This window comes from Dromiciops gliroides, chromosome 2, assembly GCF_019393635.1.
Source record: "Dromiciops gliroides isolate mDroGli1 chromosome 2, mDroGli1.pri, whole genome shotgun sequence".
Classification (NCBI taxonomy): Eukaryota; Metazoa; Chordata; class Mammalia; order Microbiotheria; family Microbiotheriidae; genus Dromiciops; species Dromiciops gliroides.
The window spans coordinates 281,987,396-282,006,963 of record NC_057862.1 but is presented as its reverse complement, the minus strand read 5'-3'; the positions used below and the strand labels follow the sequence as shown (position 1 = coordinate 282,006,963).

At 38.3% G+C, this 19,568-nt stretch overlaps 1 protein-coding gene across 1 annotated transcript; it reads right to left on the bottom strand.

The window, feature by feature from the left end:
- Positions 1 to 5,573: 5,573 nt before the first annotated feature.
- SKP1 (S-phase kinase associated protein 1) lies at positions 5,574 to 17,017 on the bottom strand. The gene is made up of 6 exons (XM_043986222.1): positions 16,837 to 17,017; positions 12,750 to 12,846; positions 10,341 to 10,414; positions 8,814 to 8,957; positions 8,323 to 8,463; positions 5,574 to 6,343 (listed from the first exon to the last, which is right to left on the bottom strand). The coding sequence occupies exons 2-6, from the start codon at positions 12,844 to 12,846 to the stop codon at positions 6,308 to 6,310; spliced, it is 492 nt and encodes a 163-aa protein (XP_043842157.1). The 5' UTR covers positions 16,837 to 17,017; the 3' UTR covers positions 5,574 to 6,307.
- Positions 17,018 to 19,568: the final 2,551 nt, after the last annotated feature.

The window sequence follows — 19,568 nt, the reverse complement described above, 5'->3', positions numbered from 1 at the left end:
GCATAGGACTAGAACATCAGTCTTCTGAACATGAATCAGGCAGGCAGTTTAAACATAAAAGAGCATTTTTTGCACATTTCATGGATCTGAAGATATAACATCACGCCCCCCCCCCCCCAATTATATAAAGAGCATCGGGAGCCATGTTCTTATCCTAGCTCAGTCAGTGGTATACAGTATGAAAAACAAATCATATGCCTCATTTGAACCAATGAAAGAACTACAGATGTTTTCCCAAGAAACGTGAGCTTTCTAGAAAATATAATTTGTGGCTCCTTTTGTGGCATCATAATACCACGAAACACTAAAATTTTAATTCAACCTAAATTTAAAAATTTTTTACCAAAGTTTTACCAATAGCAGTGTGGTATAGTTACTAAACACGGGTCAGGAGACATGAGTAGGAAGCCCAGCTCTAATCACTAGTTGCCTCTGTGACCAAATTGAGCAATGTTACCTCTCCCCATTGGCCTCAGTTTTCTTCTCTGGAAAATGGTAGAAACTAGGTTAAATGTTATGTAAAATGCATTCTACCTCTAAATCCTATATGGCTATAAATTTAAGACATGCTCTCAGCATGAATAGAAGCAAACCCCCCAGGATTCAAAATTGCAATAAGGACCCCAATTCTTAGTTCAAGAAAGGTAATCGTAAATCACTTCCCAATGAGCTGTGGCCAGTCAGAAAAACCTACATTAGTCTGCAAGAGAGGAAATGGAAACAAAATAGATATCACCACCTTTGTGAAAATCTGAGGTGGGTCTGGGTCAAAGAACTTGTATACTGCCTGATCTGAAACCTCCAGGAAAATAGAAAATAAGTAGAAAAGGTCCAAAGTAGAAAAGTTAGTTAAAATAACCCAAGTGACAGAGGAACAATCCCTATGAAGACAAACTACAAAAAATGCACTGATTTTTGGCCTTTCCAGATACTCATCACGGAAGTTTACAAAATCAAAAAAGAAAAATAGCAACACAGATCCTCAACAAATTTTTGGTACTAGGAAAGGGAAGGTGTGCCCAAAGCTTGAAAAATACATATAAGGCAGAAAAATTTATAGAATCCTTGACCCTCAAGAAGTGAAAACACACTAAAAATACATATGGCTTCAAACAATTTATCTGTAAGTCCACAGATGATGCATGAGGGAAACTACAATTTGGAAGAACCATGATACACAATGACATTGTCCTATACTATGCTTCTTTGTTGCCATGGATGGATCCCCCAGGCTTGATTTCCTGCCTTTGCTCTGCTCCCCTTATTTTTGCTACACAAGGTCCAAGCAGCCTTTCAAAGCCCTGCACAGGTGCTATCTTTCATGAACCCTTCCTATGTGCACTAAGACCCAACCATACCAATTTACCACCTCCTGCCCTGGATTCAGCAGCAATTCAGCTCAAAAGACACTTTAAGCACACACTATATGCAAAGCACTGTATGACGGCCATTAGGATTAAAAGAAAAAAAAAAACCTGTCCTCCAAGAGTCAAAAGGTATTTATTAAGTACTTACTGTGTGCAACAAATTGAATACAAGATAATTTGAGGAAAGAGGTAGCATTAACCAGAGATATCAGAAAAAAATAACACCAGGAGTTAAGGCTTGAAAAAACAAAGTATTATGAAAGGCATAAATTAGTATTCTAGGCATGGAATTCTTATGCAGAGGTGGGAGATGGGAGGACAATATAGGAAATAAGCTAGTGGTTCAACTTGACTGAAATGAAGGGAATTTTAAATAAAATTAAATCAATTTTTTTCTCAGCACCCTACCTACAAATAGATGATGCTAGAAAGTTGCTGTATTCTATAACATTAAAATAAACACAGGTATGAAATATTAATGAAAGGGACCAGGTCTAGGATGGAATTTGATAACACACAATGGTGCTAATAATGGCTTCAAGAGTAATTTGAAAGCAATTGCTTACAGTAGTATAAACTATGCCTTTAAACTATTATTAGTATCCATAAATGGAAGGTGTAAAGGAAACCTTTCCTCAGCTTTTTATCTCTTCCCTTCCTTTGTCACTCACCTCAGTATTAATCAGACTAACTTGAAAATCATGGTAATCTTTGACTCCTCTTTTTCCACCAATGTGTACTTTCTGAGTTCTCATATATGCTTCTCTTATCTATAACTGAGCCCAGAATAAAAGTAGTTCTACCAGAGATGATACTGATGGATGACATCTCCTTCCACCACTTTAAGCAAGCACACTTGTTTCCAGTTCAGTGTTTATAGGAACAATGATTCTCAGCCACTCTGTGTCTTTCAATAGGACAATCCTGTTTGATAAAGTACCACTTTCAACAAGGGCCTGACCTTCCCTTAATTTCCACCTCTTAAAGAAGCAAAATGAAATTGTGATAATCTAGGCAGGAATTATAAATGCTGAGCTAGAGCTAAATAAGAGATAAGAGAATTAAACAAATTCTGAGATTTCATTAACACAAAAGGGAAGTCAACAGAAGAACTGGTCTTCAGGAAAGATGGGAACAAGGAAGGAAAGGTGCATATGGACAGCAGCAATGGAAATGTTTTTGGAGCAGAGGAGGTTGTACAAATGAATTTTCAGATCTGAACCATCTTCATAAAGGCAAGGGTTAGAATGTGCTAGATCATAAAGAGAAAGTCAAAGACAGAACCTTTGGTTCTCCCTAGAGGTAGAGAAAAGTAAACATTCACAGAAGTCTTGGACCAGATGTTGGAATGATTATCAGCAATTTTAGTGATGCTGAAAAAAAAGCACATATACTAAGACCACCATCTCCAGGATGATATGCTACTACTTCAAAGACAGAATTTATTTTGCTTTGGCAAGAATGATATTAGTAACAGAAAAAACAGTAGAGCTGAAAGTATGGCAATAGTTCCTATGCTAAATGCTGAGAACCAGTCCCTGCCCTTAAAGAGGTTACATTCTAACAGGAAAGATAACATTCACATGTAAATATAAGCTGCATACAAAGCAATTCAAAGCAGTTTTGTAAAAAAAAAAAAAAAAGATAGCAGTGACCTTTAAATGCTCACTCTCCCACTCCACCATTAAAGCATGAGGACAAAAACAAGCTTATATAGTAGCTAGGAAAGAGCCCATAACAGTAAAGACTTCATTATGACAGCTGGCACTTAGTTTAAGTTTTGAAGAAAACCAAGGATTCCAAGTAGAGGTAAGGAGAAAGAGCTTGAAAAGCCAGTGGAAAAGCTGGGAGATGTGCACATATCAAGTTCAAAGAACAGCAAGCAAACCACTATGTCTGGACTACAGAGAATGTGGTTACTAGGAGGGGCATGTCTGACTTATTAGACATAGTCAATCTGAATTACAATAGTGTATTTGAAATCTCTCATAATTTTGAAAAAGATGGAGACATTTGAGCCATTAGACAAGTATTAAAAATGGCTGAACTTCCAACCCAAAGAATCATTAGTAAGGGTCAATGTTAAGTTTAGAGGGAGGTGTCTGGGGGGAATGGCTCAAAGATCAGTTTGTGCTTGGCTCTAACATTCTTATCAATGACGGAGAAAAGTATAGATGGTGTGCTATGGTGTTCTCATCAAAACTTGGAGATAACAAAAAGTTGGGAAAAAATAACATTCTGAATGGTCAACTGTAGTAACAGAGTGATGCCACCTGCTGGAGATTTACTGTAGGAGAGTTCTACCATGAGGAGAAGGTGTCTGAGGGCAAGCCATGTGGTTTGGAAGGTCAGTTCCTTGGTGTCAGGAAGTGACATTTGCTCATGGGTACTGTCTATCAAAGCTACCAGCCAATGAGCCTGGAGCTGTGTGTGCACGTGTGGATAGGATGTTCTGGGTTTCACACGAGGCTTGTGAGACGGAGAAGGGGCAGGGCGCTCTCTTTGTCGAGGACCTCACGGGGGAGCAGAGTAAGAGATGCTAGCTCCCTGAGATATATAGCTGAATCTAGGCCTTTCTCTCTTCACCAAATTCTTATTCTCCTTAATAAATGCTTAAAAGTCTAAACTCTTACTAAAGCTTTTAATTTATTGGCGACCACTCATTAGATTTTTAGACAGTATAGCTAGATAACAACTTTATACAACCCAGGATCAAAAAAAAAAATCCAAATAGGATTGAAAAACAAGTCAAACTCTCATATAATGATAAATATAGAGTCCTACACTTAAATTTTTTTGAAAGAGTCATGGATTGGTAAGAGTACATATAAAGAAGACCTAGGCATTTTAATGTTTTGTTTTGTTTTGGTTTTTTTGCAGGGCAATGGGGGTTAAGTGACTTGCCCAGGATCACACAGCCAGTAAGTGTCAAGTGTCTGAGGCCGGATTTGAACTCAGGTACTCCTGAATCCAGGGCCGGTGCTTTATCCACTGCGCCACCTAGCTGCCCCCGCAATGCATAGTTCTAATGCACAGTCCTACCTGAGTTCAAATCCGGCCTCAGACACTTGACACTGGCTGTGTGATCCTGGGCAAGTCACTTAACCCCCATTGCCCCACCAAAAACAAACAAACAAACAAACAAAAAAAAACTATGCATTGCAGGGTTGGCCAGGACAGAAAAGGGCTTACACTAAAATTCTTTCCAGCAAGTCACCCTGGGAAAGTCACTTAACCCTCATTGCCCTGAAAAAAAAAAAAAAGCAAAAAACCCAAAAAAAGTAAATATGAATGTTGCTATCACCAAGGAAAAGTGGAAGGGTTGGGACAAAGAAGACAACTACTAAGCCACCAGGGCCTTGAATCCATCAAAAAGTGAAGGAAAATGACTAAATTGTGAACAGAAATCTGAACGGGCCAATATAATCTGATTATGGTTATCAAAGGAAGAGAGGTTGCTGAGTTTCTGCAGCAGTGGAAGAATGGAAGCATATAATTAATAAGTTGCCTCTTCTTGGCATAATGTGTTACAAGAGAGGTACACCCAAGCTTGGGAAAAGGGAGGGCAAGGGATGTGTTTTCTTTAAGAAAAAGCCTGGTACCAATTAACATGGAAATGAGAGAAACATGAGAAAAGATCTGTTAGCAATAGAGGGGGGGCAAAGGAAAGATTCTAAAAAATACCAGGGAAGGGAGAGGTTGAAATAGATAGTTATAAATGTGAGGAGATAAAGGAAAAGTGACCTATAAGGAGGAAGGTTTTAGATACTGAAAAAAGCAGCAGCAATTTGCTAGCTATGTGGCAGGGGGAAGGCAGTACCCCTACTTTAGCAGTCAGTGCCAAAATTGATATGAAAAAGAACTCTAGATACTTACCCTTGAACCTCTCCATTAAAGTGTGAGAAAGATAAAAACAGGATTATAATAACTAGAAAAATCATAAGGTCATGGCTTCTGTAGCTCTCATCTCCCAGATGAGGTATATTTCTTGCAGAACCCATTAGCCCATAACCTTTTGATGAGAACCACCACTTTTAAATCCCCCATTACTAGGGAACTAAGTAATTGAAATTACCTTTTATTAGTTTATAATTTGGGGTTGATTTTTTTTTACATTTGTAATGGGAATCCATAGTAGGGAACAAGTAGTGAGATGAATTTCCCCCCAAATGGGAACACTGATTATAAAAGGATGACCACACCATCTGGGTTAAGTGTCTTGTTTAATTATGAAAAGCTTAACAACTTTATCTAGTTCACATTTCTGCCAAATAACCACAAGCTGCTTGCTGGTTAGTAACTGGGCCTCCAGTGAGCAAAAAACACTCAAGTTTGACAGCATTCAAAACAGACACATCCAATTTAAGGAGACCCACTTGCTTATATATTGCAGGACTAGTCAAATCTCTATTTTTTCACTCTGGGGAACTGGAAAAAAAAACATCCATGAAGAAAAACTATTCAAAACATTTACCTCAATTAGTCCTTTGCCTGTTTCAAGCTCATGAATAAAGATAACACCTTTGTTAATTCTATTGTGGAAAACTTTTGCAAGTGGTTTTATTTACAATGCCAAGTTCCTTAAAGGGCAAGTCAGATAGCAAGAAAACTAAAAGTTTAAAGCCGGACAATAACTGGACAAACTGCTTTACAAAATAAGAAAAGGAAAGCCAAAAGTGCCACTTTCCATACAGAACCCACACAGTTTCAGTTTTATTCAGACCAAAGTAAAAAGACTTTTGATTATACTGGTTTAAACAGCCATAGGATTAGACTCTGGACTCAAAAAACACTACACATGCAATGGGAACGATCGATATCCTGCTAATACAACGGATTTGCTGCTGCATTTGTCTAATATTAACAATTATAAACAGAGCAGTGCAACTAGTTATTTGGAACGATCCTTACAGTGTTACAGTGTCAACAGGCACAAAGCTTCACTTTTCTTCACACCACTGGTTCTCTTTGCGTACCTAAAATAAAAAAATTTTCATTTATAAAAAGAGTTTAAGAGTCCACCACACAAATAACCAACGAGTTTGTTCAGCAACTTTTCTTAGAAGTTTTAAATTATTCCCTCTCATTTACTTTAAAATGAAATGGAGGGCAGTGTATAAATAGGTGGCGCAGTGGATAAAGCACTGGCCCTGGATTCAGGAAGAACTGAGTTCAAATATGACCTCAGATACTTGACACTTACTAGCTGTGTGACCCTGGGCAAGTCACTTAACCCTCACTGCCCCCACAAAACAAATAAATAAATGAAATGAAATAAAACAAAATAAAATGAAAATGAAATGAAACTTTGGTTTCTAGCTCAAGAGTATTTTCTCCCCTGCTGCAGGAGAGTAAAAAGGAAGTAAGACTGGAAAGCTTGGGAGTCAAAAAGTAACAGATCCTAAACCTAAAGATATAGTTTACCTAAGAAATTAGATGGCTATTGAAAGATTTAAAAAGTGACATTTTAGACAAGTTTTGCTACTTAATTTTTTTCATTAACAACTTCAGAGCTTAAAGTGGGGTACAATATCTAAATTGTTTATGCTTTTTGTCACATGCCCTTAATCTGCAACAATATTTAATAAAAAATCCGTTCTTCAATCTTCTGTATATGCATTATCCTAAAGAAATCTAGCAATCCCTGAAGTACCAAACATTTGTAAATCCTGTCCGAAAAGACCAATGTGCATATATTAAATACAGCCAGGAAAAATTCTATTCATAAATCCTGTCAAAGTTTACAAATCAAGCTGATTAAACATGCCACATTAAAAGGATTATAGTCTATTTTCCCCCCAAGACAAATTATTCTACATGTTGCATTTAAGAAAGATTATCTTATAATCATCTAGATCAAAGTTTCTTAATTTGGAGTCTGAGGTTTTTTTGCTTCCTTTGTTTTTTAAATTATTTTTTCATCTAACAAGTATGTCTTTTCTCTCTCCACCACCACTGAAAAAGAAAAACAAAACCCTTGTAAGAACTATGCATACTCAGGCAAAACATTTTCATATTGGCTAGATGCCTGTTTTCATTTAGCATATTAAATCCATCACACCTCAAGTCATGAGGTAACATTCATCACCACTGGTCCTCTGGAACTATGGTTGATTTTTCACTATGCTGATCAAATTTTGCTAAGTCTTTCAAAATTATGCATTTACAATGGTGTTGGTATAAATAGTATTCCTGGCTATGTACATTTCACTATCATGTGAACTTCTTTTTATATTTCAGTTAACTATAGCAATAAAATTGGTTTCCTTTGTAATCTTACATATTTTATGCATTTTAAAATAATTCTTTTGAGAAGGGGGGGTCTAAGGAACTCATGACAGAAAAAGTTTAAGAACCTTGAGATGCTTTGGACAGTAGGAGTTTTCATTTCATCATGGAAGTTGAAGGAGAAATAAAGCTAACAATAGTAAGAGCCAACAACCAATTCTCTAAAAGCTAAGTCTATTGTTTCAAAGTTTACAAAGTGCTTTATATTTCTCCTGCATTCACAACAGCACCTTAAAATAGATACTTAATTATTGAACTGAATTATGTATGTAAAATCACTTCTAAATTAATACAGTAGAAAAGGGGAATCATATGACCTAGGTTCAAATGCTACCCCCCTTTCTCTTCCACTTACTATCAGTGTGACCCTGAGCAAGTCTCTCTGTACCTCAGTTTCCTCAAGGGTAAGCTGGAAGTTGTACTATATGACCCTCTAAGGTTCCTTCCAGCTCCATGTCTATGAATCTAAGATTAAATGCCTTATAACAAATGACAATTTGATCTAATAATATACACAATTTATAACTTTGCAGAAAGTCTTCCATAAAGTGAGGATAACATGTCATCCATACACAGGTGAGACAGATAGTTGTGTATAATTGTGTATTATCATCTTCAGACTACTTCAAAAACACTCGATTTTATCTAAAAAAAGTTTATACAATACCTGGGCTTCTTCCTCTTCAGTGAAGTCATTCTTGATATTGAATGTTTTGCGAATCTCTTCTGGAGTTTTCCCCTTGATCATATTTGCAACAGTCTTGCATGTGACATCAAGCAAACCTTTAATGTCTAAGTAGTTTGCAGCCTGTAAAATGATATTTTCTTAAATATAATAATCCTCATGAACAACCTTTATAAACGTTGTCATCTGGAATTTAAGATCGTGATGAAATGTCAATGGCCACTCAGGGCCAACTTCAGAAAATGTAAAAGAAAAATTTTACTACAGAGTAAACTAGGGAGTTATATTTAAATATTTTTTAAAATGTGTTATTTTAAAACAAACTACTTACTTAAAATGAGATCTAGTGTACTGTGTTGACCAAAGAAAACCAAAACTTAACCCCAAGAAAGTGTTAATAAGTGAGTGGATTTAACTTTCTAAGAGATTCCTGACTCAGGATGAGTTTCTGTAACACAACCCCCGACACATACCAGAATAAGTTCAAAAAGGGTTCCCTGGTCAACTTTGAGGAATTCTTGGTCCCAAACAGGAATATCATCTGTTCGCTTCTCTTTGTTCTCATCATCTTCAGGAGGAGGAGGATCATCCTTGTGGTGGGTGCACCACTGAATTACCTAAATACAAAATACAAAAGTTTGAAGCAAGACCAAGCAAGGGGCTTACAGATTTGACGATTATCAAAATAAGAATTCATTTTAGTAAGTAATAACTGAAAATATTTTTCCAAAACTAAAATGAAACCAAAAATGGTCTTAAATGTAAGAATTAAAAGAGCATTGATGCCAATAAAAAAGTGGAATAGGTTGCAATGCTTCCAGGTCGTTGACATATTATTTCCCATCTGTAAATTAAAGTTTAAGCCACTTACAAATGTTTACTATGATCTAAATGCCAGTTTAATAAAAATTGAATCATCTAATAAAAATCCCCAGTCCTACAAAATATAATTGTCACCATGCTTATGAACTTGAAAACTAGCATTTGTTGATGCAAACTTAAGTGTGAAAGTTTATTTTAGAAGAATATGAGGAGCAGCTAGGTGGCGCAGTGAATAGAGCATCAGCCCTGGAGTCAGGAGTACCTGAGTTCAAATCAGGCCTCAGACACTTAACACTAGCTGTGTGACCCTGGGCAAGTCACTTAACCCTAATTGCCTCACTAAAAAAATTTTTTAAATAAATTAAAAAAAAAAAAAACGAACATGAGGGAAAACCCCTCCCCAGAAACCCTGCTCTCTAATACTTCAGTGTAATGTGGGGCTTAAGGCTACTTACCAGTGGTCTGCACAATCTGTGTCATTCTACCAAATTGGAAAGGCTGCAAAATATGGGTCTGATAGAACAGTGTGTTGGCTGTCCAAGTATCAATTTTTGTAAGTGGGGGAGGGGGCAGTCAGAAGCAAATCTCTTTTGAAAAGGAATAGGGTGAAAGGGGAATAGGATGGAGACAAATAGGTAACAATAGTAACTGTGGAAAAGAGAAAAGGAAAAAAAATAGTACAAAAAAATTTTTATGGCAACTCTGTGGTGGCCATATGGAGAAATGGAGATTGAGGGAATGCCCATCAGTTGGGGAATGACTGAAAAATCTGTGGTGTGTAATTGTGGTGGAATATTATCGTGCTGGAGGGAAATGACAAGCAGGATGATTTCAGAAAAACATGGAAAGACTTATGCATCAGTTCATATAGTGAACTGAGCAGAACCATGAGAACATTGCGCACAGTGACAGCAATAGTGTTCTATGAGCAATTGTGAATGACTTAACTACTCTCAGCACAATACAATGATCCAAGACAATTTCAAAGGACTAATGATAAAGCATACTGTCCACCGCCAGAGAAAGAATTGATATTGAATCAAAACCCTATCATGCTTCTTCAAAGACCTATTAAAGACACCAGAAAAATAATTTGACCAGTAATCTAGCCTTACCTAAGCTCCACCTTTATAAATGAAAAACCACTACTAGTGGTTACTTGGAATAATAGGCCTTACCTTTTTTAAAATTGCTGCATTAACATTTGGTAGAGGAACTGGATCATCATCCCCTTCATCATCCATTCCCAGATCTAAAAAAGTAAAAATTCAGTCTGATTTTCAAAAACTTAAGCTCTTCTTTATTTGATATTCATATCCAAAATATCAATGTACTTTTTAATTTGAGAAAATAGAAACTAAAAGTTTCTGATTCAGGGTTATTTTTCCATTTTAAAAAGCCATCCATTAAGTTGTTTTGTTTTGGGGTCTTTTGTAAATTAATTAATTTATTTATTTTCAGGACAATGAGGGTTAAGTGACTTGCCCAGAGTCACACAGCTAGTGTCAAGTGTCTGAGGCCGGGCTTGAACTCAGGCCCTCCTGAATCCAAGGCCAGAGCTTTATCCACTTCGACACCTAGCCCCATCTAAGTCTTATCTAAGATGTTCCACAACCAATTTTTACAATCAGTCAACCAGTTCTTTCTCATGTGACCACAAAACCTCTTCCTAGATGTTGTGATACCAAAATTAGAAGCAAATATACTATTATGCCAGAATTTTCAAATAATTCTAAATTTTCAAGAGCATTCATTTAAAAAAGTGAGCTCTTTATCAATACTACCAGAGCTAAAAAGATGAGGTATGCAGTGAAATCCTTAAACTTCATTCATATAGGAAACAAACAGAACACATAGTGATCAGTTAACTTTTGTGGGATTTTTATTTTTAAAATTACAAAACCATTTTTGACAGTAAAATTAATTTCATGATTATGAAAGAGAATTCCTCAAGTTATTTATAAACTCAAAGACTTACATTGTCCAGAATTAGTTGTTCTAGTGTTAAAACTCAAGAATTTACATTGTCCAAAAAATTAGTGCTTTGAAATCATTTGAAGGCAGTAAAAAAGTCCATCAAGTGACAAAATAGTTCTTTTAAGCTATTTAATTTCAAGAACGTTTTAAGTCACCTGAATACTGTTATCACACCCTAGACATGAACTTGATCACTCCAAATATATATGCCAAGATTTGCTCTGACTCTTCTAAGTGATTCCATTTTCTAAGTTATATAAAACCCATAATCAGTGTGATAAGTGTAAAAGTTTGACCAAGGAAAAGAAATAATCTTTAATTTCACAGAATGGCAATCCTCAAAATATCTGAATTCCACCTAATTCATTAATATAAAACTAAGATAAAACAAGTCATCTTGACTCCTTGAAGAATTTTGTGGTTAACAGAGAACAGAACAACCTGATTGTTGCTAAGTCCTTACTAAATTGGTTCATTCATATCAGTAATAGGATGCGCCAAGGAAAAACAAGTTTAAAAGACATATCCTTTTACATTTGCAAAAGCTATTCCAGAGTAGCATACAACAGACCTTATTAAAAGTGTTCCAGACGATGACTAAGATGAAACCAAGCAAGCTTCATTCTCTACCAAAGCAACCATTTAAGCAACAAACAAGTTTTAAAGTACTTGTATTTATATCTACTAAAGCCCAACCAAAATCACCTTTCTTTTTTAACTACAATTTGTTGACTTTCACACTAGGACAAAAAATTATGCATCGATGTCCTTCTGTTCATTAATTACAATACTCACATTTTGGCTTAGTCATTTATTATTTTTGCACATGTTAAAAGTGTCCAAGGCAAAGTAGAACAAAGATACATTATTGATAGAAACGATGAGGTTTCTCAAGAGCTTACTAAAGAAAAAAAAATTAAAAGTACTGTATAAGTACTGTACCATGGCAGGATAATCAATATATAAATGGCACAAAAGCCCTATGGAGTTGCCAGATTCAACTGTGGAAGGGGGTAGGGACAGAGAAAAGTTTTGGGGGCCAAGAGGGAAAAGGTAGAATATTAAGGGACTAATAAAAAGAGCTCACTTCCCACCCAGAGAAAACCAGTTAGTTCCTTTATTTCTTGAAATAAAGATATTTTTCTTCCCCCCAAATTGTTAATTTACAATCCAATACTGATAATGACTGTCAATATAGAATTTAATTTGTATTGGCTATTATTTTTGATCAGTCCTTAAGTATTAAAAACAACTTAAGCTTAAACACAAAAAATATACTTCTAAAAATGTTAAGATGGTAACAAAGTTAGTGTCAGAGACAGGATCTGAACAGACCGCCCACCACTCAATTTAATGTTTTTTCACTTTCTATTCTGCTAACAAGAAAGTCCTTTCCATCCAACTTCTGGACAGAAAAGTAAAAAAAACTAGATCTTGGGGCAGCTAGATGGTGCACTGGATAGAGCACCGGCCCTGGAGTCAGGAGTACCTGAGTTCAAATCCAGCCTCAGACACTTAACACTTACTAGCTGTGTGACCCTGGGCAAGTCACTTAAGCCCAATTGCCTCACTAAAAACAAAAACAAAAACAAAAAAAACCTAGATCTTACCTTCCAACATGGTCTTGATAGTTACAGACTGTTTTGCAATTTCAACATCAACTTCAAATATCTCTCCATCGGAGCTCTGCAACTTAATTGAAGGCATCTAAAAGACAAATTATTCATCATGGTGAGCCCATCCAGAGCATGGGATTACCATCACCCCGATTTAAAACAACTACTTAAATAGAATTTGTGCCCAAAATCACAATTGTTAGGCTTCCCCAAAGCTAGCCCAACAAAAAAACACATTTAGAAACCATTTCTAAATAGGTTGCAGCAAGTCAACCTGAAGATAGCTTTTCCTAGTGAACAACTAAACATCTGTGAAGGTGCTCTTTTCAAGAAGTTTTTCTTTCTCTGTTGAATCTCCACTACTGCCAAAAAATCTTTTCAGACAAACTGTTGAAAAAACTTTCCAGACACACTTGTAGCTTCCCATGAGTCCTGCCAGTGAAAAAATAGGTTTAGAATAGACATGACAGATGTTCATTTAACATATGTCCCAATGCAATACTACATACATCTGAATGAAGCCAAGGGTAGAATGAGGTTGAAAGCTTATGAGCTTTAAATTTCACCCCAGACTTGCCTTAACAACACAGCAATTTGGGGGCAGCTAGGTGGCTCAGTGGATAGAGCACCAACACTGGATTCAAGAGTACCCATCCGGTCTCAGACCCTTGACACTTACTAGCTGTGTGACCCTGGGCAAGTCACTTAACCCCAATTGCCTCACCCAAAAAAAAAAAAAAACCCCAATACAGCAATTTTAGCAAGCAAGTGCCATTTTTTTCCACATGAGAAACTCAGATATTTAAGATCACTGAGAATTTTAAAATAACCTTATGTGGAGCAGCTAGGTGGCACAGTGGATAGAGCCATCGGCCCTGGAGTCAGGCACTTAACATTTGCTAGCTGTGTGACCCTGGGCAAGTCACTTAACCCCAATTGCCTCACTTAAAATAAATAAATAAAAATAACTTTGAGTTAGCTCCATAAGACAAGCTTGTTATAAAAGCCCCTCTCCCCCAAACAGAAATCAAGTGTTGGTATGTAAACAAAGAATTTATGCTTATTGTCAATAATATCTTCTGGAAGACTTGGTCCTTGAGGAAATCATCTTTTTAAATAAAATTTTACTCTGAATCAAGTCAAGAAATCTAGCTACTGAGATATGTACACAAATACACAAACATGCTTTTCATAGATACTTTAAAATATTTGTGTATACAGGTATACAAGTATTCTTCAAAAATACTTCCCCCCTCCAACACAACTGCAACCTTCCCTTATAAGCAAACCAACCCCAATTAAACTTAGTAGCTCCCTATTAATTTCCAAGAACAAATCAAATCCTCAGTTTGACATGTAAATAAAAATCATAACCGGACCCTTTCCTATTTCCCTATTACTCCCACCCCCCATGAACTTTTTAATCCAGCTACACTGGTTTACTTGCAGTAAATTCCTGCACACAAGATATTCTGAATTAATCTCAGCTAAATGCATTTTAGTGTTATTATTTACATTTGTGTGTATGTTTTGTTTGGTTCTGCCTACTTTTACACACATTTTATCCAAGACTTAACTCTGGGATTCATTCTCTGAAAAAGAGGTTTAGACTAGAAAAAAAATTTTAAGCATCTGTGAAGCTTTACATTAAATGAAAATGATCTTTGAAATTTAAAATGTATACTGTAAACTTCATTAAAAGCACTGAACATTTTACAATTGGGAAAAAATTTTGATAGCACTGATTCAAAATGGGAGAAAGCTCTAAAAAGGGAGTTGAAAATGAAAGATGGGAATTGATGACCCAGTTCCTCTACACCAGATATTAATGCAGCGATAAGTTTGTTTTTTTTAAGTAACAGGAAAACAGCAATAAGATATTTAATATTTACACAGAAAAAAATACACATTTTGAAAAGATTTTATTCCTGGACTTAAAAGTAGATGTTTGAAGACATCAATTTAATATACAAAAGCTGTCTTGCTTAAGCTCATATCAAGGAGTGTAGTATACCCAAATTGACTGCAACCAGCCCTACCCAGTGGAAATGAGCCCAGTTCCACTGCAGCAGATTTACAAATACCAACAACTTCTAAATTAAAAAATTACAAAACTACAGAATCCATCCCCAATAAGACAGTTATTTGGTTTATATAAGGTTATTTTAGAAAAACTGCCTGCCCCAAATTTAGGAGTCACATCTCGATGCTTTAAAGTATTAGTTTACCAAAAAAAAAAATTAGTTTGTATATAAAAGTGACATTAAAAAATTTTTGGTTCAAGATATCAGGAACCACAATAAGCCTGACATTTTATATGTTTTATGTAAGTTCCCACATTTGTCCAAGATCAAAAAAGTCAGTAGTAGCAAAATTTGCTTGGTCACAAACTTCGAAGATATCTGGTTACTCTGGGATCTTTTAAGATCTTAAATAGCACTGAAGGGATATGTTAATCTATAATTCAAAGCAATTTAGTAATCAGACCTGGAAAAAAACATCTCCCTCCCTACCCCACCCCCAAACCCTATATCCAGAGAAGTGAGTGCTCTGAAAACTTGCCACCAAATGTTAACTTACCACAAATTTGGGTTTCTAAAGTCTACGAATACTATTTGTTTTATCCATTCCTTTCCTGATTAAATGGGTATGCGTTCTATTACTAAGATGAAGTAATGTCTGCGTCTTTAAATTTCAAACACTTCCAATTTAAATTGCAAAATGGGACTCAACTCTGCAAAATTCTTTAAGTAAATCCCGTTCATAAGCTTTATTGCAAATTTTCATTTAAAAAGCAGAAAAAAGATGACTTGGAACAGGAAAGAGCTATTTTTATGGACAATATTTTCATTAAAGTTTTGCAATTCCAATCGAATAAAGGAGTATTTTCCACTGGCTTCTTTACCATGTCTTCGATGACAATTTATCATCAGATCGATTATGAAAGCATAATTTTTTGAATGCTTAATCGGCTTAGGTGCACTGCAGAGCTCGTTCCTACTCCACTCTCCTCAGAGGGAGCTCTATGGTCCATCAACGAAACTTGGCAAAAGCTTATCCTTCTTGAACAAGCAATGCCACCAATCCATACCCCCTCACCCCGGCTATCTTGCAATTGTTGCCTCACTGCCCACGCTAAGTAACCAGGTTATGCAAAGCTGAAGACTAGAAGCTACGATCTGCCCAACAAAACGACAAACTCTCCTTTCACTACCTAAGTGGCCAACCCACTTAAGAGCTGCAAGAAGCCGTTCTCGAGATAACGCAGTCATATTGTTTACCTAGTTTTTGCAGCAAAAGCAAACAAAATGCAGGAGTGTTTTCAAAATCCGGCGCAGGATCCTACCCTACAACGCGATTTTTGACGAGAAGGAAAAATCTAAACCCTTCTCCTCCAAAACAGGTGAATACGGAAGTCGAGCTTAAACAGAATAGAAACCAGTGTTCCTCTCCTACCCCTAGCCCACACTCCCCCTTTCTCTAACACAGGCTGGGCTGGATTATCCAGCTCTGACTGCCCCCAGGAGGGCAAAAAATCCCCGTGAGAGAAGAAAAGGTATAGCTACTTATGGGAAGGGGCCCCATCTTAGAAGGAAGACAGCTAGCTCGGGCTCAGCAAGAAGAGGAAGGAAGGTGAAGACGCCCCTGGGGGGTGGGGAGGGGAGGGTCGCACGCCGAGTGAAGCTGAGAACTAGCTCAGGCTCCCGTGGGAGCAGGCAAGGAGGGAGGGAGGCGAACCACGGGCCGCAGGGAAAGGGCCCGTGAGTTGGGAGCGGGCCTCCGGGCACCGCGGCTGCAAGGTATACAGGCAGACTGATCCAAGGCGCCTGAAAGCGGGCGGGCCTGTGGCGTGTGAAGCTAACGTCGGAGCTCGAGCGACCCGGGGCAAGGGAGGGAAACAGGATCGGGCTTCCTCCTCCTGAGGGCCGGAAACGCCGAGACGATGGGCAGGGATGGGGGGCTTGCCGAGCCCCGAAGGGAGCGGACGAGGCCTAGGCCGCCGCCGCCACACAGCAGCAATGGGGCCGCCGCCCCGCGGCTCCTCCTCCACCCTGACTTCCCGAGTGCCCGAGACACTTACTGTTCCGTATCCCCGGGGCCCCGGCGGGCAAGCTGGCAGAGCCGAGAAGGCCGGGTGGGCTAAGGGGCAGGCGACGAGGGAAAGGCCCCCAGGCAACGCAGAGCACCAAGACCACTACAGAAGCAGCGCCAGTGGTGGCGGCCTTTATAAGGGCGGACGGAGTAGTGCCAAGGCCCCCGGGCCTGGTGACGTCACAGAGCACACCGGGGTGTCCGAGGACATTGCCTGACAAGGGAACAAACACCAACAGCGAGGAAGGGGCCTCCTCTAGCCTCCTCCCCTCTAACGCCCTCGGGGAGGAGCTTTATTCATTTCCACCCTTCCTGAGCGAGGGGTGGCTTAGTGGCTCACGCGGGACTGTCTGATGAAGTTCCTGGGCCTGGGGAAGGGGTCCTTCAGGCAGAAGCTGTCTTAAGTAGAATGCTCTAGAGCTTGGCAAGTTTGCGTAGATATGTGTATTTGTTGGTGACAAGCAGCTCCTGTTTATGTTTGAATGATTAGAGGGATTATTTTAGACTCAGGACAGAGCTGCAGGTCGTTTTATTTTAAGGAATTTAATTTCTTGGGAGATTGGTGGACAAAAATGAAAATTAAAGAATCCACAATTACATTTATGAGGGGGGGGGGTGTTGGACAGAAAACCTTTATTTTGCAGTGTAGTGTGCTTTCCTCAAAACAATCCTAATAATCCTGAAAACATTATCCTTATTTGACAGGTCCTGGCCCTCCTCTCTATTTTCTTACTTGCTGACGTCATCAGCTCTCTCATTTCTATGCACTTGATGACCATTTTCATATCCAGCCCTCTTCTCTCTCCAGGAACTGATTTATTAAAGTTGCTTACTAGACATCCCAAAGAGAATGTTCCCTGAGCATCTCAAACTTAAGATGTTTGATCTGACATCGTTAGAGGAAGGAAGCTGTGGTGGAATGGATTTAGAATTTTAGTGCTGGAGTTCAAGTTTTTGCTCTGCCCTTTGTGACTGAATAAGTCATTCCCTGGGCCTCAGTTTCCTCATTGGTAAAATGAGGGAGTTTGAAATCTCAAAGGATTTCTCTTTCCCAAAAAAAGCTCTTGTGGCCTACCCTTTTTTCTTTGGGGGGCATCAACATCCTTCTAGTCAGTCAGGTTTGAGGTGCCATCATCCTTTATTCACCCAAGTTTGCAACACAATTATTTATCAACTTCTCACACCTCCTTATAATATAGCCAATCAGTTGCCAAGTCTTGTCAAGTCTATTAACACAATATCCCATTCTGCCCCTACTCTACATTCTACCCTTTAGTTCAGGTCCTTGATATCTTGCCTGGACTATCCAGTAAACATTCATGCCTCAAAACCTCTCATATCTACGTTCCATATAACTCTCAAATTGATTTTCTTAAAGCACCTGATAACCATGTCATTCCCTTTCTTAATAAACTCCAGCACCTTCCTATTACTTTAACCTAGTATATTGTATACAAACCCTTCTGCTGAATACAAAGCCAGTTAGATATGTCTCTTAAAAGTGAATCCAGGAGGGGCAGCTAGATGGCTCAGTGGAGAATCCAGCCCTGGATTCAGGAGTACCTGAGTTCAAATCTGGCCTCAGACACTTTACACTTACTAGCTGTGTGATCCTGGGCAAGTCACTTAACCCCCATTGCCCTGCAAAAAAAAAAAAAAAAAGTGAATCCAGGGGCAACTAGGTGGCGCAGTGGATAGAGCACTGGCCCTGGATTCAGGAGGACCTGAGTTCAGATCTGGCCTCAGACACTTAACACTTACTAGCTGTGTGATCCTGGGCAAGTCACTTAACCCTCATTGCCCTGCCCCCCCCAAAAAAATGTGAATCCAGTCTTCAATATCTCCCTTCCTAGTGGTTCCTTTCCTACTGCCTATGTCTCTCGTATCCTGAGAAAAGGACCCTCACAAGATTTTTTTTTTTTGCAGGGCAATGAGGGTTAAGTGACTTGCCCAGGGTCACACAGCTAGTAAGTATCTGAGGTCAGATTTGAACTCAGGTCCTCCTGAATCCAGGGCAGGTGCTTTATCCACTGGGCCACCTAGCTGCCCCAATACTTGTAATTCTTAAGAACTTTCTTATTATTAGGGCAGTTGGAAGGAGTATATATAGACAGAGGTGTCAGTTAAATATGAAGGAAAAATATCTGAAAAAATAAAATTAAGGGGAGAGGAATGCACAGGGAGAAAAGGAAAGGGAAAGGTGGAGTGGGGTAAATTATCTCATAAAAGAAGCAAGAAAAAGCTTATAGGATGGAGGGGAAGATGGAGAAATGAGGGAGAGTGAGTGAACCTTACTTTCATCAGAATTGGCTCAAAGAGGGAATAATATGCACACTCAATTGAACTAGAAATCTATCTTACCCTGCAGAAAAGTAGAAGGGGAAGGGGTGAAGAAGTAGTGGGATGCATGAAAGAAGGGATGGCAGATTGGGGCAGGGGATAGTCAGAAGCAAAACACTTTTGAGGAGGGACAGGGTGAAAGGAGAGAATAGAATAAATGGGGGGATAAGATGGAGGGAAATACAGTTAGCAATAGTAACTGTGACAAAAAATTTGAGCGACTTTCTTTGATAAAGGCCTCATTTCTCAAACATATGGAGAGCTGAGACAAGTTTATCAGGGTAGGAACCATTTCCCAATTGATGAGTGGTCAAGGGATATGAACAGTTTTCAGATGAAGTAGTTGAAATTGTCTATGGCCAGGTGAAAAATAATGCTCTA